The sequence below is a fragment of the Psammomys obesus genome, unplaced genomic scaffold, assembly GCF_907164565.1.
Source record: "Psammomys obesus unplaced genomic scaffold, mPsaObe1.curated_primary_1811, whole genome shotgun sequence".
In the NCBI taxonomy this organism is placed as follows: domain Eukaryota; kingdom Metazoa; phylum Chordata; class Mammalia; order Rodentia; family Muridae; genus Psammomys; species Psammomys obesus.
The window spans coordinates 4,763,918-4,784,416 of NW_026596064.1; the positions used below are offsets into that span (position 1 = coordinate 4,763,918).

The following is a 20,499-nucleotide window of genomic DNA, read 5'->3' on the forward strand; positions in this document are numbered from 1 at the left end:
ATATATATATATATATATATATATATATATATATATATATATATATACCAAGTTTTGTTAATCATAAAGAATATGCCTTTTAGTTTGTTTTTTTGATATGGCCACCTTTTTGACCTACTGGATACATACATGTATATAACAATTATAGTTATATAACTATTATGATATATATTAATGTATTATAATTATATCACATATAATATAATAAACACTCTATTATCACATATTATATATGTAAGAAGAGATTAATATCAAAGCTTGGGTTTAATCTTTTAACATATTTAATGTATTACATTAATATTATATGTATTATACATTATTTCAAAGATGTAAAAGTCACCACAGTCCCAAGGTAACTTTTAAATATTTCTAATTTAAAAAATTATAAAATAATTTTTCTTCCTTTTCTTCCCTCCATTCTATCCTTCCCATGCATTCTCTTTTACTTTCTTTCAAATTTAAGGGTTCTTTTTCTGTAATTGTTGATATGTATATGTAGTGAGAATTCTAAAGTATTGGTTTCTTTAAAAGACACAGAAATATTATAAGAGTATGTTCTCATTTTAATCTCTGGTGTGGGGATGTGGGGCTGCTTCAGATTGCCCACAGCAGCTGACTGTGATTTGCCTCGTGCTCTGGCAGAGGCGTGATGTTACCAGCTGCAGATACTGTGATTTTGTGACATTTGGAGTTCTGAGGACTTTTCAGAGGGTATATGAATGCTGGGGCCCAGAGAGGCATGGTGGGTTGTTGGTTGTTGGTGTGGTCTGAGTTGGTTAAGTAGTTGTGTGCAAAGAAGATGCAATAATGAGAAGCAATTATATATCCTGACTGTGACGATCAAACTTCCCCAAGAAACTCAATGTGCCGAATTAGCAGGAAGTAGTCACGTTTCTGACCCATACATATATTTTTTTCCTATTGTAAATATATATTTTTTCCTATTGTAAATATATGTATTATAAATATATAATATATTTCCTATTATAAATATATGATATATAATATATATTTCCTATTGTAAACAGGAAGTAATATAGTTGCATTCATGATGATTAAATGACATAGACAACAATGACATGTATAACCATGTTTTGTTTGTGTTACTAAGTTTTTGGATTCCCTAAGGTAAATTGTCTTCTATTCTGAAGTTGTCTGGGAAGGTGTTCTCTTTTTCGTGTTGAGCACCGGAAGTGAAATTCAGGTTGTCACATGTCAGAAACCATTTGGCATTCCACCTGACTTGCCTAAGGAGTTTCCTGAGATATCTCAAGTATGATTTACATTTTACCACATAGCACATTTCACCGTACTTTCATTGAGAAGGTTTTGGTTTGTTTCACTTCTGTTATTGAGCAGTTACATTCATACCTAGGTTGTTTAAGTCTCTCTATTGTGTTGTGCAGGCATGCTTAGTCAGATTCTGGGGCTTCTGAATGTCTGTGACTTTCATATCCTGGGTGTGATGTCTTATGTTGGGTAATATTCTAGGTGTCCAGTTTCCCACATGACCTTTTTTTTTTTTCAAATAATATTTAAAATTTTTGGAAATTAGGCTCCCAGTGTGACTTTCAAATAACGTTTTTAATTTTTAAAATTACAAAATAATTACTTCATTTTTTCCCTCTTTTTTTTTCTACATTTGACTTCTGCCACATGTCACCTTTTTATTTCTCTTAAATTCAGGGGCTCTTTTTCTGTAATTGTTTATACACACACACACACAGAGAAAGAGAGAGAGAGAGAGAGAGAGAGAGAGAGATTCTGTTCTCTCTTGTTTTCATTAGCACAGAAAGAGACCTCCAACAATATGATTTAATCACTAATCCTCCTGTTCTTACACTTCCCACTGAAATGAATGCCTACAACTTTATGCTATGCAAAACAAGATCAGTTCATTTCCATTGATAAATAATAAATGGCCTGACTGGTACAAAGCCAGTGATCTCGGCATCAGTTCAGGCAAGGCCCGAGCATAGATGCTATAACCCTTGAATGGGAGGCCTTTAGTGGGAAGATTGTTGGCAGAGCTTCAAAATATTGCCTCTCTCAGATATTAACTTGTAAATAATTAGTATACTTTTACAGTAGTAAAGGCTGTGTGGAAACTGCCTGAATTAAGTCAACCATTGAGGTTGGAATCAAAAAATGTAATTTTTTTTTTTTTTGTCAGCTGACAAGCTTCGTGGTGTGATACAGTTAGAAAGTCATGTGTCGTGACTGTAATTTCTATCCAGCTTGTGTGATCTTAATCTAAGAATCAGGTAAATCCATTTGATTGAGTTTTTATAAGATAGCCTGTTCTGACAAACAAAACAGGTCTGGGCTAGAAGGAAAGGGGAATAAACAGATTCTTCACTGTAGTGAGAGGCCTTTGAAAGGAATGCTAGGATAGACCAGTGCTAAAACATGAAAACAGTGTAAATATGCGTGTATGTGTTACTGCCAACATTCTGAATTTCCCCAGTATGATACTAATTGGGGCATTTGAAGATCATGTAGGCTGAGGTGGTATCAGTTAGGGGGCAACATTTTATCAAGAGTTTAGTTGCAGCAGCAAGTGGAATTTATAGAAACGTACTGCGAAGGTAATGAAGTATTGACTCTTGGGGATAGATATATTAGTAGAATTTCTGTTGCTTTAATTAGTTTCTGTTAGGATGGACCAGTTGTCCACATTGCTGATGATCTCAGCTCAACTCTGGAATTGGCTGTCACTCTTTCTGTTCCCTCAGCACTAGTTTTGGGGATTGATTCCCCAAATAACATGCATGCAGGTCTTCTGTCACAGGCATGGTTTCTCAGGGAAGCCAGACTTACACAATGGGATCTTTCTAGTTATTACTGGAGAGTGTGAAAACTGTTATTACAGTGGCTACTTTGAATGCCTTAGTTATTTAGAGCAAACATTAGGCAAAGTATCAGGAGAGTTTTCCTAGTTGTTATTTGGCCTCTGGTAAGCTTTTTAACCATTAAATGACTGGCAGAACCATAGTGAGAATGTCGGTAAGAATGTAGGATTCTTTCTGCTGCATTTAGGACTGTTTTATGAAGAGCAAGAGAGGACATTAATCTGAGGTACTGGGAGTAGTGTAGAGACAAGGCTTTGTGTGGGAACTTGGGCAGAACTCCAGGATGGAGCCAAGATACAAAAGAGGTACCTGGGAGGGAGAAAGCATCTGTACCTTGTTCATAATGAGGATCAAAATACAGACACAAAGCTATTCTATGAGGTCAGGTCGGGCAGCTGGGGATTGTTCCTGTAAAAGGCACTAGAATGAGGCCAGGGCTTGTTAGTACAATTGCATCATCCTATTCTGAGAAAGGGAAACGGGGATCAGTCCCAACTCTCAGAAGCACAGAGGAGACCGGAGCCAGTAGAGGTCTACAAGCTTGGGCTGGTTGCACACTTCATAATTAGTCCTTTTACTGTATAGCTCAGGATAATCCTGTGACTTGGGTCTTTGTGGTTAGAATCCTGTGACTCAGGCCATAGGCAGTTGGTGTGTTTTGTGCTACAGTAGAGTACAGGAGTTGAAGGACTGATTATGTCCTGTCTCTTTGCTGGTACCCCTAGGGAACACTTAGTGAGTGATGCCTACCTCAAGACGAAGAATTAACAATAGCTATATTATGCCTATTAATTTATAGTTACTGGTTGCTATAATTAACACTGTTTATGAAAATCATCATAATTACAGCACTTTACAATTTACAAAGTATGTTCCCATCCACTTTCTTATCCGAGTCTTTAACAGCTCTCTGACTGAAGCAGGCCAGGTGACAGTCTCTTCACTTTGCAAATGAATAAACTGTGACTCCGGAAAGCATTTAACCAGACTCCAATCCCGTGTTCCTTGCTGATTTACTGTGCTGGAGATCTGTCTGCATGGATGCCCTTATCAAATGTCTGCTTATGATAATTTTGGATTGCACATACAGAAAAGTAATTTCACTTGATTATCCATAGCCACCCTGTGGAGTGGTGTGCCCAGCTTTCCTCTCTCGTGCCAGCTATGCAGAACATTGCCCTGTGTTTCAAGAGTTAAAGAGATCTTTTCTTTTCACAATTCAGAATGTTCATACTCTTGCACTGTGTGTAGAGATACACCCTCTGATAGAGACATTAATATTTCCCTAGCAAAACCTTGTCAACCTTGACCATTTAGGGCTGGTGAGATGGATCAGTGGGTAAGAATATTGCTATACAAGCCTGATGAAGTGGGTCTTTTCCCACAATGCACCTAAACATCGGAGGAGGGAATCAACTCTACAGAGTTATTTTCTGACCTCCAATGCCAGCTCTGGCATGTGGCTATATACATATGTGCCCACAGGAGAGCACACACATACCTCTCACCCTAATAATAAATAAAATAATATGAAATAAAAAGTTGAGTAAGGCTGAAACTCAGATTCTGACCAAAAGCACCACCTACCCATTGTATCACTATTTTTCCAGTGTGGCCTTGGGTGAGAGCTCCGGGGCAATCTTTCAGTTCCCCAAATCCAGCCTTTGAAATGTGTGCTATCCCACCTGGCACTCACTTGGATGAATGTGCACACAGGCACACATACTCTGAACCATTTGATTTCATTTTTAGATCATATATTACAATACTTACTGCTTCCTACTATACCTCATGTTCTTTATCCAAAAGATGTTAATGCAAATAAGTTTACTAAATGGAAATCCTTGGAGTATTGACCATGTTATTATTTATCAACTTTTTTTTATGCCTATTGAACATTTGCACATTTCAGGCCCTGAGCAAGACCGAGGAAATAGTGCCATGAAAACAAGTTACATCTTTACTTTCGTCGATCTTACATTTCTATAGGGATGAGAAGAGACATACCCAAATGGTTATAAGAGACAATGTGTAGATGGCGACTAATAAGATTAGAAGAGTAAACAGAGTGGATTGAGAGAATTGAGAGGCTAGTCTCACAGAATATTCCAAGGGACAAAATAATGAGATGGATCCTTAGGATAATTTGCTACCTGGTGCCCGTATTTAAAGAGGGTTCATATGCAATGAGGTGCTAATCAAGGTTAGGATCTAAGGAGCTGATCCTCAACTTTTCATAAGCATGTAGCCAATCTTCCCAGTTGGGTTGGCCTGATGTAGACCTTGGTGTGTTGTGTTGGGGCTTAGCTTGTCCTGACTGCCTAGGGACAACCATATTAGACTCTCTTCCTGTTGCCTTACCATGTTTAAATAACTTCTAAAGCTCAGGTAGAGTGTTCCTGATGCCATTTATTCTATGAAAATGTATATTTGCTTCAAAGCTTGTCAATGTAATGCCTAACCCTTCTTCCAAACCCCAGGGCCACCGCCTTGTATATCTCTTTGCTTGGAGCTGTAGGCAGACCGTTTGCTTGTTTTTCCCAGCTCTGCCCACAGTTGCTGAAAGGGGCCTGTAGCAGTACAGCTGCTCCCCCTTCTCTTACTAGTTTGAGAGGTGGTAACATGGGCCATGAGTGGATGAGTGCTGTTGCTCCTGGCTCCCTCCCTCAAACTCGCTACACCTGCTTCCTGTGCTCCTTAATGGCCAGGGTCCTAAGTTACCTCTTCCTGCTCCATGACTTACTTACAAGCTGTGCTCAACCTCCCTTCCCATGTATATGCCCCTACTACCACTGACCAGAGACGAAGAGATTCATGCTTCATGGTGCCAAGTATTGATGTTTCTAATGTAACACAGTCTCCCCTCCTTAACCATCGCTTCTCCAAGTAAAGCACTATGAATGATTTCTCAGTGCAGATGGCCTCACTTATTCCTATCCTAAAGTGCAGGCGTTGGGGCATTAATTTCTTTTCCCTAAATCTTCATCAAAATGTCTAAGTATACTTACTTTAGAGAAAAACATTTCAAGATTTTTTTCTGTTTGCTTATCTGTCAAAAAGTGGTAATTTTCTTCCTGCACACCTTATTAAGATTTGATAAGAACTTAAAAAAAAAAAGACATGCAGAAAAAAGGAGAAAAGAGAAAATTATAGCATAAAAATTTGAAATCATGATGTTTCCTGTGGAGGTTTATTGAATTTGAATGTGCATGTTTTTAGCAGGGAAATCCTGGAGGCAAGACCCTGGAGGAAAGGCGATCCAGCCTGGATGCAGAGATCGATTCTTTGACCAGCATCTTGGCTGATCTGGAGTGCAGCTCTCCCTACAAGCCTCGGCCCTCCCAGGTTGGTGCTCCCCACAGCCTCACTCCTGCCATGATCCCCACTCTATCTGGAAAATGAAGTCGTTTCTTAGAGCCTTTCATTCTTTTCTGCACCTTCTTAAAGCCAGTGTAGAAAGGCTCCACCTCCTAATCTGACATGCCCCATTAATGAAGCACCAGCCCCCGTTACCCTGTTCCAAGTGCATCCTTATAGACATACCCCACCAGTCTAAGAATAGGAAACTATCAGCTCGTGCTAGTGAACTAGTGGTCACTCCTTAAACTTCAAAATGACACCATGGTGCTTTGCTGGGGTGTTATAGGACAGGGCAGCTTATTTCATTGCCATGCCCTTTTTCGGAACCCTCTCTTTGTGGATATCTGGTGACGAACTGTTGCAATCTATACATACATGATTTAGCATGCATACCTGTATAAAGCTCTGGGGAGGAGCTCTCTTTTGTAATGGAGTTTCTTATGCTACATGTTGAGGAAGCTTCTTTATATGTTGTTGCCGTTAGTAGCCATCACAAGTGCTACAAAGGACACGAGACTGTTAACAGTGGGATTTCCACACTAAAGAGAAAGATCGCTTTTTTAAAATTTTTCTGTCATCTCTCCCTCCCGCCTTTTCTCCCTCTTTTTGAGACTAGGTCTTGGCTAGCCCTGGCACCCACTATATAAGCGAGGCTGCCTTTGAACTCATAGGGCAGTCTCTCAAGATCAGGGATTAAAGGCCTTTGCCACCACACCCTACCCTTTGAAATTTGTAAATGGGTTACAGGCACCAGAATCCTGACTGTGTTAGTTTATCCTGTTCCTAATTTGGCTTACCTTAGAGCTTGGATATGTTTCTGCATTTTCATTTATCAGTCTTTGTTTCTGAAGCTGGTATTTTATCACTACAAAGTATCCCCGACCTGGCTAAGTACTGAAAGGGTCAAATCTATAGCAGGAGTTCTGTGGCCTCGGAAAACAATTAATAGGATTCTTGATGTCAACGTTAGGCAGATCCTTTTGTCACTGTTTGACCCTAATCTGCTTTTTCTTTTCTAATTGACACTGCATACATCAACATGTAGCTCACTCGTATTGGTGAACAGGAGCCGTATTGTCAGTGTTCCTGCTCCTGTGCTGTCAATCATTCGTTGCTATCTTCATCTAAGATTGATGTGTCTTTTTTTGACACATCCCTATTACCTTTCCTACACATATGAGATTGGGAGTTGGGTTGGGGACAAAGGCAAAACAGAAAAAAGACAAACTCATGTGTATCTGTGTTGGCTCCATCACTTGCCGCAGTGCACATGTACTTCATTCCTTATTCATTGGCTGAGCTTTGGATGTAGAGCAGGTATAGAGTCTTTTGTGGGGACCCCAGAGGAAAAGGAAAGTGTGTTGTTAGAAGCAGAGTCAAAAGCCTCTGTAGAAGTTGGGCAGTAGATCCTGTCATGGTATGAGACAAACTGTAGCTGCTATGACAGTGACACAGGAAGAGAACGATAGTTTTTTAGACTGGCAGAATCTGAACAGTCTTACACCAAGGCTTGTGAATCCAGTGGGAGGCTGGATGGTATTTTGACACTGGAAGAAATGGAGAGAGAGCCTGAGTTCCAGGCCTGGGGGGGACCTGCAAGCAACTGAGGAGGTGGGAAACCACTCCACCAAGGATGTGTAGTGGCTAAGCGGCCGTGGATGAGTTTTGCTGCTAAACTGACATCTTAGCTTGTCAGTTAGAGAAAGTAGAAAGTCCTTGAAGGGTCTCCAACAGGGGAAATCTAAAATTCATTCTGAACAGAAACTGAGGAAACAAGACCAACTCTGAAAAGATTCTTAGAAATAATACTTACATTATCATACGACCTTAATTAATTTTATAATTCTAGCCAATCAAATAATCAAAGAGAAACTATACCTAGTTTCTCAGGATAGCAAGTCTATTTCTTCCCACTAGACTCGGCCACATTCTGCAAAATGCTTCTGTGCTCGCTTTTAAGCAGAGTTTTTGGTTAGTCTTTGTTTTTCACTCCTGAGGGCTTCTTTCTATCCCCTCTATTTTTCTTCTATTGAAAAATATTTTTCTTTTAATATTTTGATTATAATTTTCCCTCTTCTAACTTGAGATCCTCCCCACCTCTCCTCCCATCTGAATCTATACCCTTCCCCCTCCCTTAGAGAGCAGACAGATACCTAAAGAATAATATTAAAATGTTGTATGATAAAACATAAGGAGACAAGCCAGAATAGGACAAAATAAACAAACAAATAGAAGAAAAAGCTCAAGAAACACATAGACGCAGAGACACACATTACACACACAGGAATCCCATAAACCCATAAAAACACAACACTAAAAGTCCTAATATATATGCAAAGTATGTAGTTAAAAGGAGGAAGAAAGAGAGAGAGCAGAAGGGGTTGGGACAGAGATAGACAGACAGGGAGAGCACAAAGCCCCAGCAGAGCATAATGAGAGAACCTCCAAAGATGCATTGCATAGAAAGACCCTGCTGGAAGGTTTCTCCTTGATGTGGCCTGTCTTCTTTAGGTCTCTGTCTACACATGCTTCCCATTAAATCGTGCATTTTGATTGGTTTATTCAGCAGTGGTCTTACTATTCAAACAGTCTTACTGTACAAACAAACTCATAATCACTGACAGTGTGGACAGCAGCTTACGGATCACGAAGCACGTACAAACAGCTTCTCACTTGAACAAGGTGTAGGCAACTTACTTCTGAGACACAGATAGTGCACTTTCTTCGTGGACAGAGCAATCAAGGCTTAGCCAGTAATGACATATGTTTTTGACAACTGTGTGAATACAGCTGGACCCAAGGCTTACACTTTTGCTTGACTGTATGTTCTAAACCCAAATGAAAGACTTTGTTCTTTATTTTTAATTGTTTTACTGTTGAAAAAATCATGAAATCAGTCATATACGTGACATTGTTCCTTAAGAATCGTTTTCCTATAAAAAGCAAATCGTTCATGATTAAAATAATAGCTAGGATGACCTCTAACTTAAATAATTTCGTAATTAGGTTGAAGTCTACGTTTAGTGTGGCTGCTCCATTATCAAGTCAAAGCTTGGTCTAGCCTGTTCCTTTCAATTATTCTAATTTAGGAAAGCAGGAGCTAATTAGGAGCCCCAGCTCATCCTTCTGAATTTTCTTCACTCCGTGAAACTGAGGTAGATATGTCAGTATTTATTGACTAACATAATTATATGCTGTGAGAACAATAATCACACACTTAAATATGTAAATATGTGCCAAGAGCAGATAATGTTGTGCTGTGGTTAAAAGGCACCTGAAGTGTCCTGGAAGAACAGACTTTTCTATCTAACTTTGGTATTTTCTATTTTCGAGGCAAACAAAATTTCAAATTCAAATCCTGCTGAGTCAGCTGACCGCCTCAAGTAGGGCTACTAGGTCTATAGTCCCGTGCTCTCCAGATTCATTGTGTTTTCCCAGTCTGTCTCTGAATCACTATTCTGTGGCTGCTCTGAATTATGCTGTGCATAAAATGCTGCACACACTGTGTAATGTTTGTGCAGGGAGAAGTCACAGGGAGCCTATTCACATAACAACTTGGAAAGTGCTTCTGCTCTTGGCGAATTTTGTCAAAGTATTAATTACCCTTTTTTTCAAAACAGTATCTCCCATCTTCAGTGTTAGTTCTTACATTTTTATCCTTTTAAAATATTATATTTTATTTTTATATATAAATTTATTTCTAATAATTTATTCACTTTATATCCCAATTGTAGCTCCCTCCCTGTCTCTTTCTGGTCCCACCCTCCCTCCTGCTTCCCCTCATCCACCTTTCTTAGACTTCAGAAGGAGGACCCCCTCCTCCCCTTTTGTCTTACTCTTGCCTATCAAGGCTCATTAGGACTGCCTACATGCTCTTTCTCTGTGGCCTGGGAAGGCCATGCCACCAGGGAGAAGTGATCAAAGAGCAGGCAACAGAGTCAATGTCAGAGACAGCCCCTGCTCCCCTTACTAGGGTACCCACATGGACACTGAGCTGCCATGGGCTATATCTGTGCAGGAGGTCTAGGTCCTCTCTGTGCATGGTGCTTGGTTGGTACATCAGTTTCTGCATGACCCCCTGCCCACATTTGTTGGCTTTGTTGGTCTCCTTATAGGGCTCCTGATCCCTCTGGGTCCTTCTATGTCCCCTCTTTTCCATAAGACTCCCTGCACTATGCCTGGAGTTTGAATGTGAGTCTTAACATCTTCTTTGATCCCCTGCTGGGAGGAATCCTTCAGAGGATACTATTGTTAGGCTCCTGTCCTGTTCCTTTTCTTCCACTGCTTCTGGTGTCTATTCTATTTGCTCTTCTGAATGAGAATTAAGCATCCTCCCTAGGGTCCTCCTTGTTATTTAGCATCTCTGGGTCTGTGGATTTTAGTATGGTTATCCTGTATTATATGACTAATATATGGCTTAACTCTGTATATTATAAATATAAAGGCAAGTGTCACTATGCCCTTGCTCTATAGAATTTGTAAACTTTTATATCAGAGAGATGGAAAAGTAATCAAGAGTAACGCAGAAAAGAACCTTGCTGTGGTCTTTATGGGCCAAGTGCCTCACTATGTGAATAAACTCTTCAGAGACATTTTGTGAAAATATCAAACAGGATGTTAACATTGGCCTTTCAGAGTCAGGGAGGACCCTGGTGACAGACCACCATGTATGCTCTTGACTGCATCTGTTCTTGGAAGAACAGTGGATTTTAGAAATTACAATAGTGATGGAAGTGAACGTCTTGTTTGAATCATAGGTTATTTCTAACAGCAATATAAAGTATATGGGGTATGAAGGAGACTGCCAGATTAAAAACAAATCAAATGAGATTAGGACCTAGTAGCACTCTTATTGTTGAAGGCTCTACCCTTAAAGAGGAAAATTGTAGTAGGGAAAGGAACAGTGTTTCTGGCTGAGGTGGGTTTAGATGTAATCCTTTAGTAAAGGTATTATTACATTAGCTACATGAATGATTTAATGTGTATACACACAGATACATGACACTGCATGAAAGTATACAATTAAACATCTTAAAGTTCAGAACTAAAACTTGCAAACATTTCATAATGTATACTAGAGAATAGTTGTAGAAGAATAGACTCGAGAAATTGGAAGGGATTCTAGATGAACTGCAGGCCCAAGATGATAATAGAGTATCAGGGCTTATGTGGCCCATAGCTCATACAGCTAAATTTGCAACTTCTTAGGTAAAGAGGTTTTGTCCACAAATGGAAAGACCATGGCTATAGAAGGCATACTGAGTAGCTGGTTGAGTAACGATTCTTTTTTCTGACCCATAACAGAGCACTTCCTTGTAATGGCAGCCACCAAGCATAGCTCCCGTTAATATCTTCATTGTATTTCCAAAATTCTATTTTTATGGCACCTTTCTTTCAGTGTCCTGGTAATTTATCAAAGGATTAGGTGTAGCAACAAGATATTGCAAAGGTAAGCAGAAAACATAAATTAGTATGCTATCCTTCCATTGCCCAATCCTATCTGTTAGATGTCCTTGGCCAAGACAGTTGCAACTTGGACTCTAGCTTCATGCTGATGTGTGTCTTCCAGAAGATGAGTGTCAGTTGTGTATTTATGATTATTTTTTCATTCTCTTGACAGAATCAGTGCTAACTTTCACCTCTTAAGTTTTATTATGAGTCTGTCTTTTCTTCCCACACAGTTTGTTAGGGTTGGAGATGACATTTAGATTACAAGGATACATTTTTTGCTGGATTATATTAATATTCTACTGTAACTGAACATTTGGTGACTTTTTTCAATCACAATGCATTTGAAAAGACACAAAGGGATTCCAATATTGTCATTTAGATGAGTGTAATATTGCAAAATTATAAAATGACTTATTTGTCATTGAGGAAGAAGGACAAGATGGAAAGGAAAGAGAGACCGGAAAGGAGTTGATGGAGAGCACAAACACTCCCAGTTCTCCTCATGTCCTGTAAACTAAAAAGTGACGAAGACTGTAAGACAGAGGAACGGTATTTGTTTTAATGCCATTTTCTCTCCACTCTGATGCATAGTTCCTACTCTGGAGCTCACATCATCCGTGGTAGGACTATTTCTCATTATGAGGTAACTCCTGGTGAATGCTTGGTGGGGCTCACAGAAAAGACAGGGCTGTAATTTAAAGTCTGCAGTTTTCAGCTCCATGTCCCATCTTCTTAGGTAAGGAGAGGAGCTGAGGACTAGATCATGCCTTTGATGAAGACTATGATAATCTCCAAAGACTGCATTCAGGGACCTTCCTGCTCAGTGAAGGTATTCGTGTGCCCGGGAGATGGCTGTCCTTAGCTGTGCAGGGACAGAAGCTTCTGAACTTAGGGGCTTTTTAGACCTAGCTCAGAACACCTCTGCATGTATATTTTCATCTGTCTCCTTTATCATGGCCTCTGTAATTCATTGCCCAGTGCAAGGAGATGTTTCCCTGATTTCCTTGAGCCACTCTAGCAAATGATCCAACTCAATAATTTGCTAGGACCAACAAGTTGGAGCCACATCATGCAAAAGTACAAACAAGCTGGTGTTCAGGACTTGTAATTGACATGTGATTGTGCACAGTCTATGGGACTGTAGGGTCTGTAGTGGTTGAAGTTACACAGTGTCAGAATTTAATTGAATTGTTGACTATTCATCTGGTGTCAGAGAATTGATAGATAAATGGTGGAAGATGGATATCAAAGTGAATAATTATGTGAGGCATCCATTTAGAGAACACAAGTACATTTTCCCTTGTCAACTAACAGGAAACAGTTAGAGATCATTTATAGGCCAAAGTTATAATATGTCTACCATTGGCTGCTTTGTCTCCAAGTCGGCAAAGCAAGAACAGTGCCTTTCACTGCCATGGGTTACACACCCTGAGAGAACTTCCCTGAAATGAACTGGCCTCTAGCACCAGTCTGGGATTGCTTTCTTTGCTGTATTTAAAGGTTTTTAGCACATCCCTAGGGTTTGCTTTCAAAGGCAGGGTTTTGAAGCTTGGACTGACTCTTTCTGAAGACTGCTTCTCCTGAAAATTATCATCTCATCCTTTCAAGGACAGGAAGCTGCTGAAACTTAAGTCTCTTTGGCAGTTGTATACATACATGCTGTGTGTTTATAGGGATACAGTTTTAACTGCAACCTCAACACTCCCACACCGGGTTCATTTCATAGAACAGCAGCCTATGATGCAACCTGAGAAATCCTTTCAGGGGTGTCCATGTTGCCCTGGATGTTTATTGGCAATTCATGTGGCCGAGGTGTTAGGTGTTGTAACCAGGTGGAGCATTGTGGTGTCATGGGTAGTCTCTTCTCTTGGACTCCCATGTTCTAGCATGCAAAATCCAGGAGCAGCTGTAGGAGCAATTTATTAGCAATTAAAAGCTTAATATTTCATATTTTCATTGCAACCTACACATGCTGTCTACATGGTAGCTGAAAGCTGCAGTGTGCTTATACGGTATGAGGAGGCACACTGTCCTTTGTAGACAAAGGATTTTACTTTTGGGAGGAGGGGGATTTGTTCCTTCTTGAGAATTGGGATATAATTGGGGTATTCTCTGTTGAAGCAGGGATTGTGATAGTACCATATCCCTATACTTCTTCCTTCATTTTCTTGTGAAGCATATAGGCGTGTACCTTCATTTCTTAAGAGTGGATATGTCTGAATATTGACAGAGGCTTTTTACTATAGCTGCCTTTGAGAATGCAGTGAAAGATGAAATACTTTAGAAGATATTAACTGGAATAAAATTTAAAAAAAAGATGTGGAAAATCTATATAACATATCTGTAGAATCAAACAGATATACGTTTTGTAGTGCCCATGTTTGGAGGATCTGGATTATTTTTAACTAGTCTGTACCTGTCAACAGACCTAAAATTAAATATCAATGCAGTGGGGGCGGACAAGCGGTTAGCTGACTCATGGTTGCATGCTATGGGTTTGATGATGGGTAATTAATTTTTAGACTGTATATAATTGCACCTCTATAAGACTTCTTTCTTTTTAAAAAAAGATTTTCATGTTTATCTCCTATTTGATCAACATAGCCACACTTAGCTGTTAGAACTCATTGTGAATGCTATGAAATGTAGCGATTCAATGGTATGGAAATTTAGCCTCCCCACCCCACTACCTTGCATCGCACCCCTGCAGACACAAATGTTAGGTTAAAGTATTCAGTGTAAGCCTCTCCTCTGACAGTGAGGGGGTGGGGCTCAGCAGAGAGCACCCACTCACCTGAAGCCCAGGAGGTGCTGTTTCCGCTGCGAACCCTCAGCTGTGGTCCCAGCTGATTTGCTTGCTGGACCTTGTTAGTCCTTGGCCCAGAACAAGTGTTCCATTACACTGAATCGCTCAATCCAGCCATTGGTTTAAAAGGAAATATACAAAGCTACCTCTTTCCTGAGTGTTTCTATTTCACAACAGCATTCTTAGCGGAAATAATTAGCCCTATGTCCATGCAGAAGCACACAGCACATTTGCAAAATTAAAGAGCGCTCTTGTCAGGATGGGTTTCTGTACTTCTTTCTTCCTCTCCCACTGTTTAAATGTCTATTTTGGTAGTAACCTTGCTCAGAATCATCATAATCCTTTTCTTTGCCTCTTTTTTTCCCCTTTCTTTTTAAAACAACAAATAAGCAAATCCAATTGTGCCTTTTCATGTAAGAGTATTAGACATAACCATGGAAAGTAAGTAACATTTTTGTGTTTTAAAAGAAAAGGCATCTCTGGTATCTCTGTATCTATGGTCATTGTTGTGTCCATTTTGACACCCTTCTCTTTATTTGGTATAAAGCCAAAGTAAAGTATAATGATGGCTTGTAGTCTGATGATTAGAGATGTTCAATCATCAGCCTTACATATCATTATTGAACATAGTGAATAACTGGTTAGCTCACCATACAAAATAACCCATTAGGGTTTAACTGCTAAAGTCCTTTTCATGCTGTAGGAAATTTACCAGGAAAAATAAACATTTCATTCAGTCGATGCACCCATTTCTAATATGAAATTTGAGTTAGCTATGTTTTGTCACTTGAACATACTTATTTTCTCATAGAACTAATGAGCTGATTTTGCGTTGAAATAAAAGATCAAATTAGACACATACTGTTGTTGCCTCATTATACGTTGTGCTTTTCGTTTCTGTTTTTATATGTGAATGGAGGAGAAGCTTTCTGCACATTGGTGTAAACTGTTCAGGTTTAGTACCATAGAAGGAAAGTTGAGTTGGGCTTTGTTATATTGAATCACAAATTACTCAAATAAAAAGTAAAAGCTCCAAAATTTTACCTCACAGAGTATGCATGACTGTGTCAATAGAGATGATAAAAATCCCGTAAGTTTGAATAAAAAAAAAAAAAAAAAAAAAGGATTGTGATAAATTCCAAAAGACCTCAAGGCAAGATCAAGATTATCATTTGTCTCAACACAAAAGAAACATTCAAACTCATCTTTGTTCAATAAACAAATTGAAGTTGTCATCTAATCTAGGCAGCTGCCCTTTAGAAATATGCTAAAAATCCTGTCTCAGGTTGAAGTGGAATTAGTGAGTCACAGTCGCATCTGTTTGGGACTTTTCTATAATGAACATGTAATTGCAGTATAAAAATATACCCCAGGTGAATGGAGGTTTTACAAGGGCAACTGAACGGCAACCACTGATTGATACGGACTTTCCAGTTTTCCTTAACATTAACTTTTGTCATTTGAAAGTGCTGGACATTTTGAGAAGACACTCTACCATGATCTATAATTAAATATTATACCTAGTCTCTTATTGTTGGAATGAAAAGAGAAATAAATGTAAAATTGTGTGTGTGTGTGTGTGTGTGTGTGTGTGTATGTGTGTATGTATGTGTGTCCCCTTGTTGCCTTTACAAGAGACCACTGCATTGCAATTCCAAAACAGCTACTAACGTGCTGGATTTCTTGGAATCATTGACAGGAGACTGATACTTAATTGGCAGATAACCTGCTGAGGTCTTTCGTTGCCAGAAACGTATAAACTACATATGAATTGTGTTTCTGCAGCACCATACAGTTGTAGGAATATCTGCTTTTGGTCTCCTTCCATTATTGAATTTTATTTCTGATACTTTGACCTAGTTTTGGCAGTATGTTGTGTGTGGGGACAGGGTATGTTTATGCCATTACAAAGTACTTTACTTACCTACATTTCTTGTCATGCTTTTTATTAGTTCTGTGAGAATTTCATGTGTGTCGATCATATTCACATCCCTCCTCAAGTGTTCCCAGATTTCTCCTTCTCCTTCCCACTGAACATTTTGTCTTCTTCCCTCCTTCAAGACTGCTTTATGCTGTCTAACTTCTCTTGTCTACGGATACATGGTAGACTTATCAATGGCTACACTCTCAGAGAAAACTGATCCTTATTCTCCAGCTGCTAATAGTTACCAATAGCTCCTCAGCTAGGGGAGGAGCTTCGTGGCTAGCTCTCCTCTCCCTGATGGGATTTGATCTGACTCCAGCTTGCACAAGTCTTGTGTGTGCTGGCACAACTCCTGTGAACTCATGTTTTCAGCTTCTCTGCAGTGTCTAAAAGACATTTACCCTGTGGCCACCTACTGCCTCTGGTTCTTATACCCTTCCCGCTCCTTCCTCTTTGATGATTGCTGAGCCTTTCGAGGAATGGGTGATATGTCTTTCATTTGTGGAGGACATTCTACAGTCTTATTCTCTGCATTTTCTACCTGTTCTAGGATCTGTTCTGATTATTATCTAATAAATGGAAGCTTCTCTGAGAAGGGTTGAAAGATGCATTAATCTACAGATATAATGAGAAGTCATTAGGAGCTGCTTTAGTACTGTGTCTGTTTATCAGAATAATCATTATAGGTTCTCTCCTAGAGGCAGTGATCCGTCTAGCTATGGTGTGTCTTAACCCAGTGGTGGTGCCATGTTTGGGTTTCATCTTGTGGACTGGCATTTAAATCCAACCGGAACGTGACTAATAACTTCCATACTCCTTATGCCACTTTTGTGCCCTTCAAGTAGAAGTAAACCTTATTTACATATGTGATGAGCCTATGAATATTTTTATAGGTACATCCTCTAGGTTTCATGTACAAAAAAAAAAAAGAAAAAGAATTGCAACCTGGCTGGATTTTTGCATATGTAGATAGTGGGCAGTAAGTTCAATAACATCATACAAGTGAAAATAAGACATGGTTTAAAATGGGTAGAAGGATGGACTGTTTCTATTATTTGAAGAATACAGTATTTTATATTCCTTAGATTTCTCAAAGTTACACTGTGAGCCATTTACATGGTGACAGGAACCTTTTCTAATTCCATTTTGATGTGTGCTGCACATGGGAAAATAATAAAGATATTACATGTTAGTTGCTGTTTGGGATGCTAGGCGCCTTCCTGACACAGATTGCCCATCTTTGCCTCTTCAGCTACTTAGCACATATAATCACCATCTTTTCTGGACTGTCAGAACCAGGAAATAGGGTTGCTGTTATTGTTGTTTCCAAAAGGATCCAGGATGATTTCGTATTTCATGGGGTCCTAATTTTAGAGCTCACTCTCTCATCAACTGGGCTATATTAAACAGGATTCTGAGTTTTAGCTTTATGTAAGAGGAAGTGAATTTCACTATCATTTGTGGATCTGATTTCATAGGAAGACTCATGGTGGTCTGTTTGCAGCAGTATTAAAACAAGTTCCTTGGAGTATAGTCAGAAGGAAGGGTATGGAATGAGGTGAATTTTTTATGGCCATCACTTTTCTACCATTTTTGACCTTATGAAGTGGGTGAAGGGGGGAGATAGAACAGAGTTCATATTTGAAAATATTTTCTAAAAGACACCTTGAAAGGAATAACCATCAGAGAGGACCTGGGATTTAAGACTGTGGACATTGTTCATTTACTTATACTATTGATGGCATAATTTATTCTTTAACTCTTTTCTTTCATCATTAATTAAGCATAAATTAGATATTCAATTGCTGACGTAAAATACATGGAAATATATCCAACCTTCATTGTTTGGGTGATATAACATTTTCCATGTGCTGTAAAATATAACACAGGAGTCTTCCCAGAGACTCATACTCCAACCAAGTACCAGGCATGGAGATAGCCTAGAACCCCTGCACAGATGTAGTCCATGGGAGTGTAGTGTCCAAGTGGGTTCCATAGTAATGGGAAGAGGGACTGCCTCTGACATAATCTGATTGGCCTGCTCGTTGATCACCTCCCCCTGAGGGGAGAGCCTTACCAGGCCACAGAAGATGACAATGCAGCCATTCCTGATGTGATCTGATAGACTAAGATCAGAAGGAAGGAGAGGAGGATCTCCCCTATCAGTGGACTTGGGGAGGGGCATGCGCGAAAATATAACTTTTAATTGAATTAATAGTTAAAAAAAATACTTTCAGAATCTCAGATGGCTTCTTTTAGGATTTGATAAGTTCATCTTGAAATTCAGTTGCATTTTCAAGGGACGTGGAAATGTAAAGCAGTTTAGATAAAAGTGGGAAAATATAGAATACTAACACCATGTAATTCTAAATTTTATTACAAATCTAGAGGAGCCAGGCAATGTGGTACTGGCCTAAGGTAAGCGTATGTATTAGTACCACAGATTTGAGGGTCTAGAAATAATCCATTATGTTATTGTTGGATGATTCTAACACAGTTTGAGATATTTAAAGGTATAAAGGATACTTTTTCAGTAAATTATGCTGGGATGACTAGAGATTCATATGTAAAAGACTTAATATCCCATATAAAATTCAATACAAAGTAGACAACTGACAAGGGTAAGCTTGAAACTATAAAATTCTTAAAAGAAAACATAGGAATGCCTCACCTGAGGTCTGAGGAATAAATAGCTTCTTACATACAGCTAGGAGCACAAAAATAAAAGTAATAAAAACTGTGGTACATTTACCCAATGGAATACTACTCAGCTACAATAAAAAACTATAATACTGCAATCCACAGACCTAAAGAAGCTAAATAACAAGGAGGACCCTAGGGAGGTTGCTTAATTCTCATTCAGAGGGGCAAATAGAATAGATATTGGAGGCAGTTGAAGAGAGGGAACAGGATGGGAACCTACCATAAATGTCTTCTGAAAGATTACACCTAGCGGGGGCTCAAAGCAGATGCTGAGACTCACAGCCAAACTTTGGGCAGAACTCAGGGAGTCATAGGAGAGTGGGGGACCGAAGGACCCAGAGCAGACAGGAGCTCCGTAAGAAGACCAACAGAGCCAACAAATCTGGGACCATTGGGCCTGCAGAGAATGACAGTAATGGGCCTTGGAATTCAGTGTAGCCCATCTTAGAGTGTGGCAAAATGATGTTCCATGGTGATATTTTTAAAGAGTTATTTAAGATCTTTAACACACACACACGTACACACACACACACACACACACACACACACTCACACACTCACACACACACACACACACACATACACACACACACACACACACACGCTCTTGGTGGTTGGTCTGAGTTAGTAACTCTGAGGAACGTGTGGGCTAATGGGCATTTGTTTAATGAGTATATATAATCTCATATAATCTATGATGTTCCTATTGTTGTCACCATGATTATCAAATGAATCTGGTATCAGTGTAAGGGCATGAATTCAGACAGCAGATGGGAGCACTGACGTGAAGAATACTGAGGCTTTAGGTTTTTCTCATATCTAACTACATAGCTTTAAGAATGCTCATTTTTAGAATTTTTTGTTTCCTACTGTAAAAGTTTAGAAGGATAAAGATCTTTGATTCTGTTCCAGGACTCTGGGTGACTAATTTTGGCTGAAGGCAAAGTACCCCTTACCTTAATTGTGGCCTTACAGCTTGCTCCAATGTTGCTGTACATTTATTGCTTATTGGAGTTACTATAGACAAAAGCCTCCAATGATCTCAGAAGATAGTTCTAATGAACAGCAGTGATTGATAAACACATATACAAGGTTTCAGATGAAACATGAAGGGTCACACAAGAAACAGTTTTTCATTTCTTTAAAGCTTTTGGATTGATTCAGCATCTGAAAACCATTGTTTAAGACAGTGGTCCTCAACCTTCCTAATGCCATAACCCTTTAATACAGTTCCTCCTAGTGTGGTGATCCCAGCCATAAAACTATCATTCTTGCTAACTTCTTAACTGTAATTTTGCTAGTATTATGAACCACAATATAAATATCTGTGTTTTCCCTTGTTCTTAGGTGACCCCATGTGAAAGGCTTGCTCAACACCCCAAGGGGTTATGACCCACATGTTG

The 20,499-nt window shown here is 39.3% G+C and overlaps 1 protein-coding gene across 1 annotated transcript in view; it reads left to right on the plus strand.

Annotated features, from left to right (window-relative positions):
- The window catches only part of Lpp (LIM domain containing preferred translocation partner in lipoma), a 434,005-nt gene that overhangs the window by 174,693 nt on the left and 238,813 nt on the right, over positions 1-20,499 (plus strand). The window contains exon 5 of the mRNA XM_055625216.1: positions 6,072-6,197. Coding sequence (XP_055481191.1) covers positions 6,072-6,197 — 126 coding nt within the window. The remainder of the gene's footprint in view (positions 1-6,071; positions 6,198-20,499) is intronic.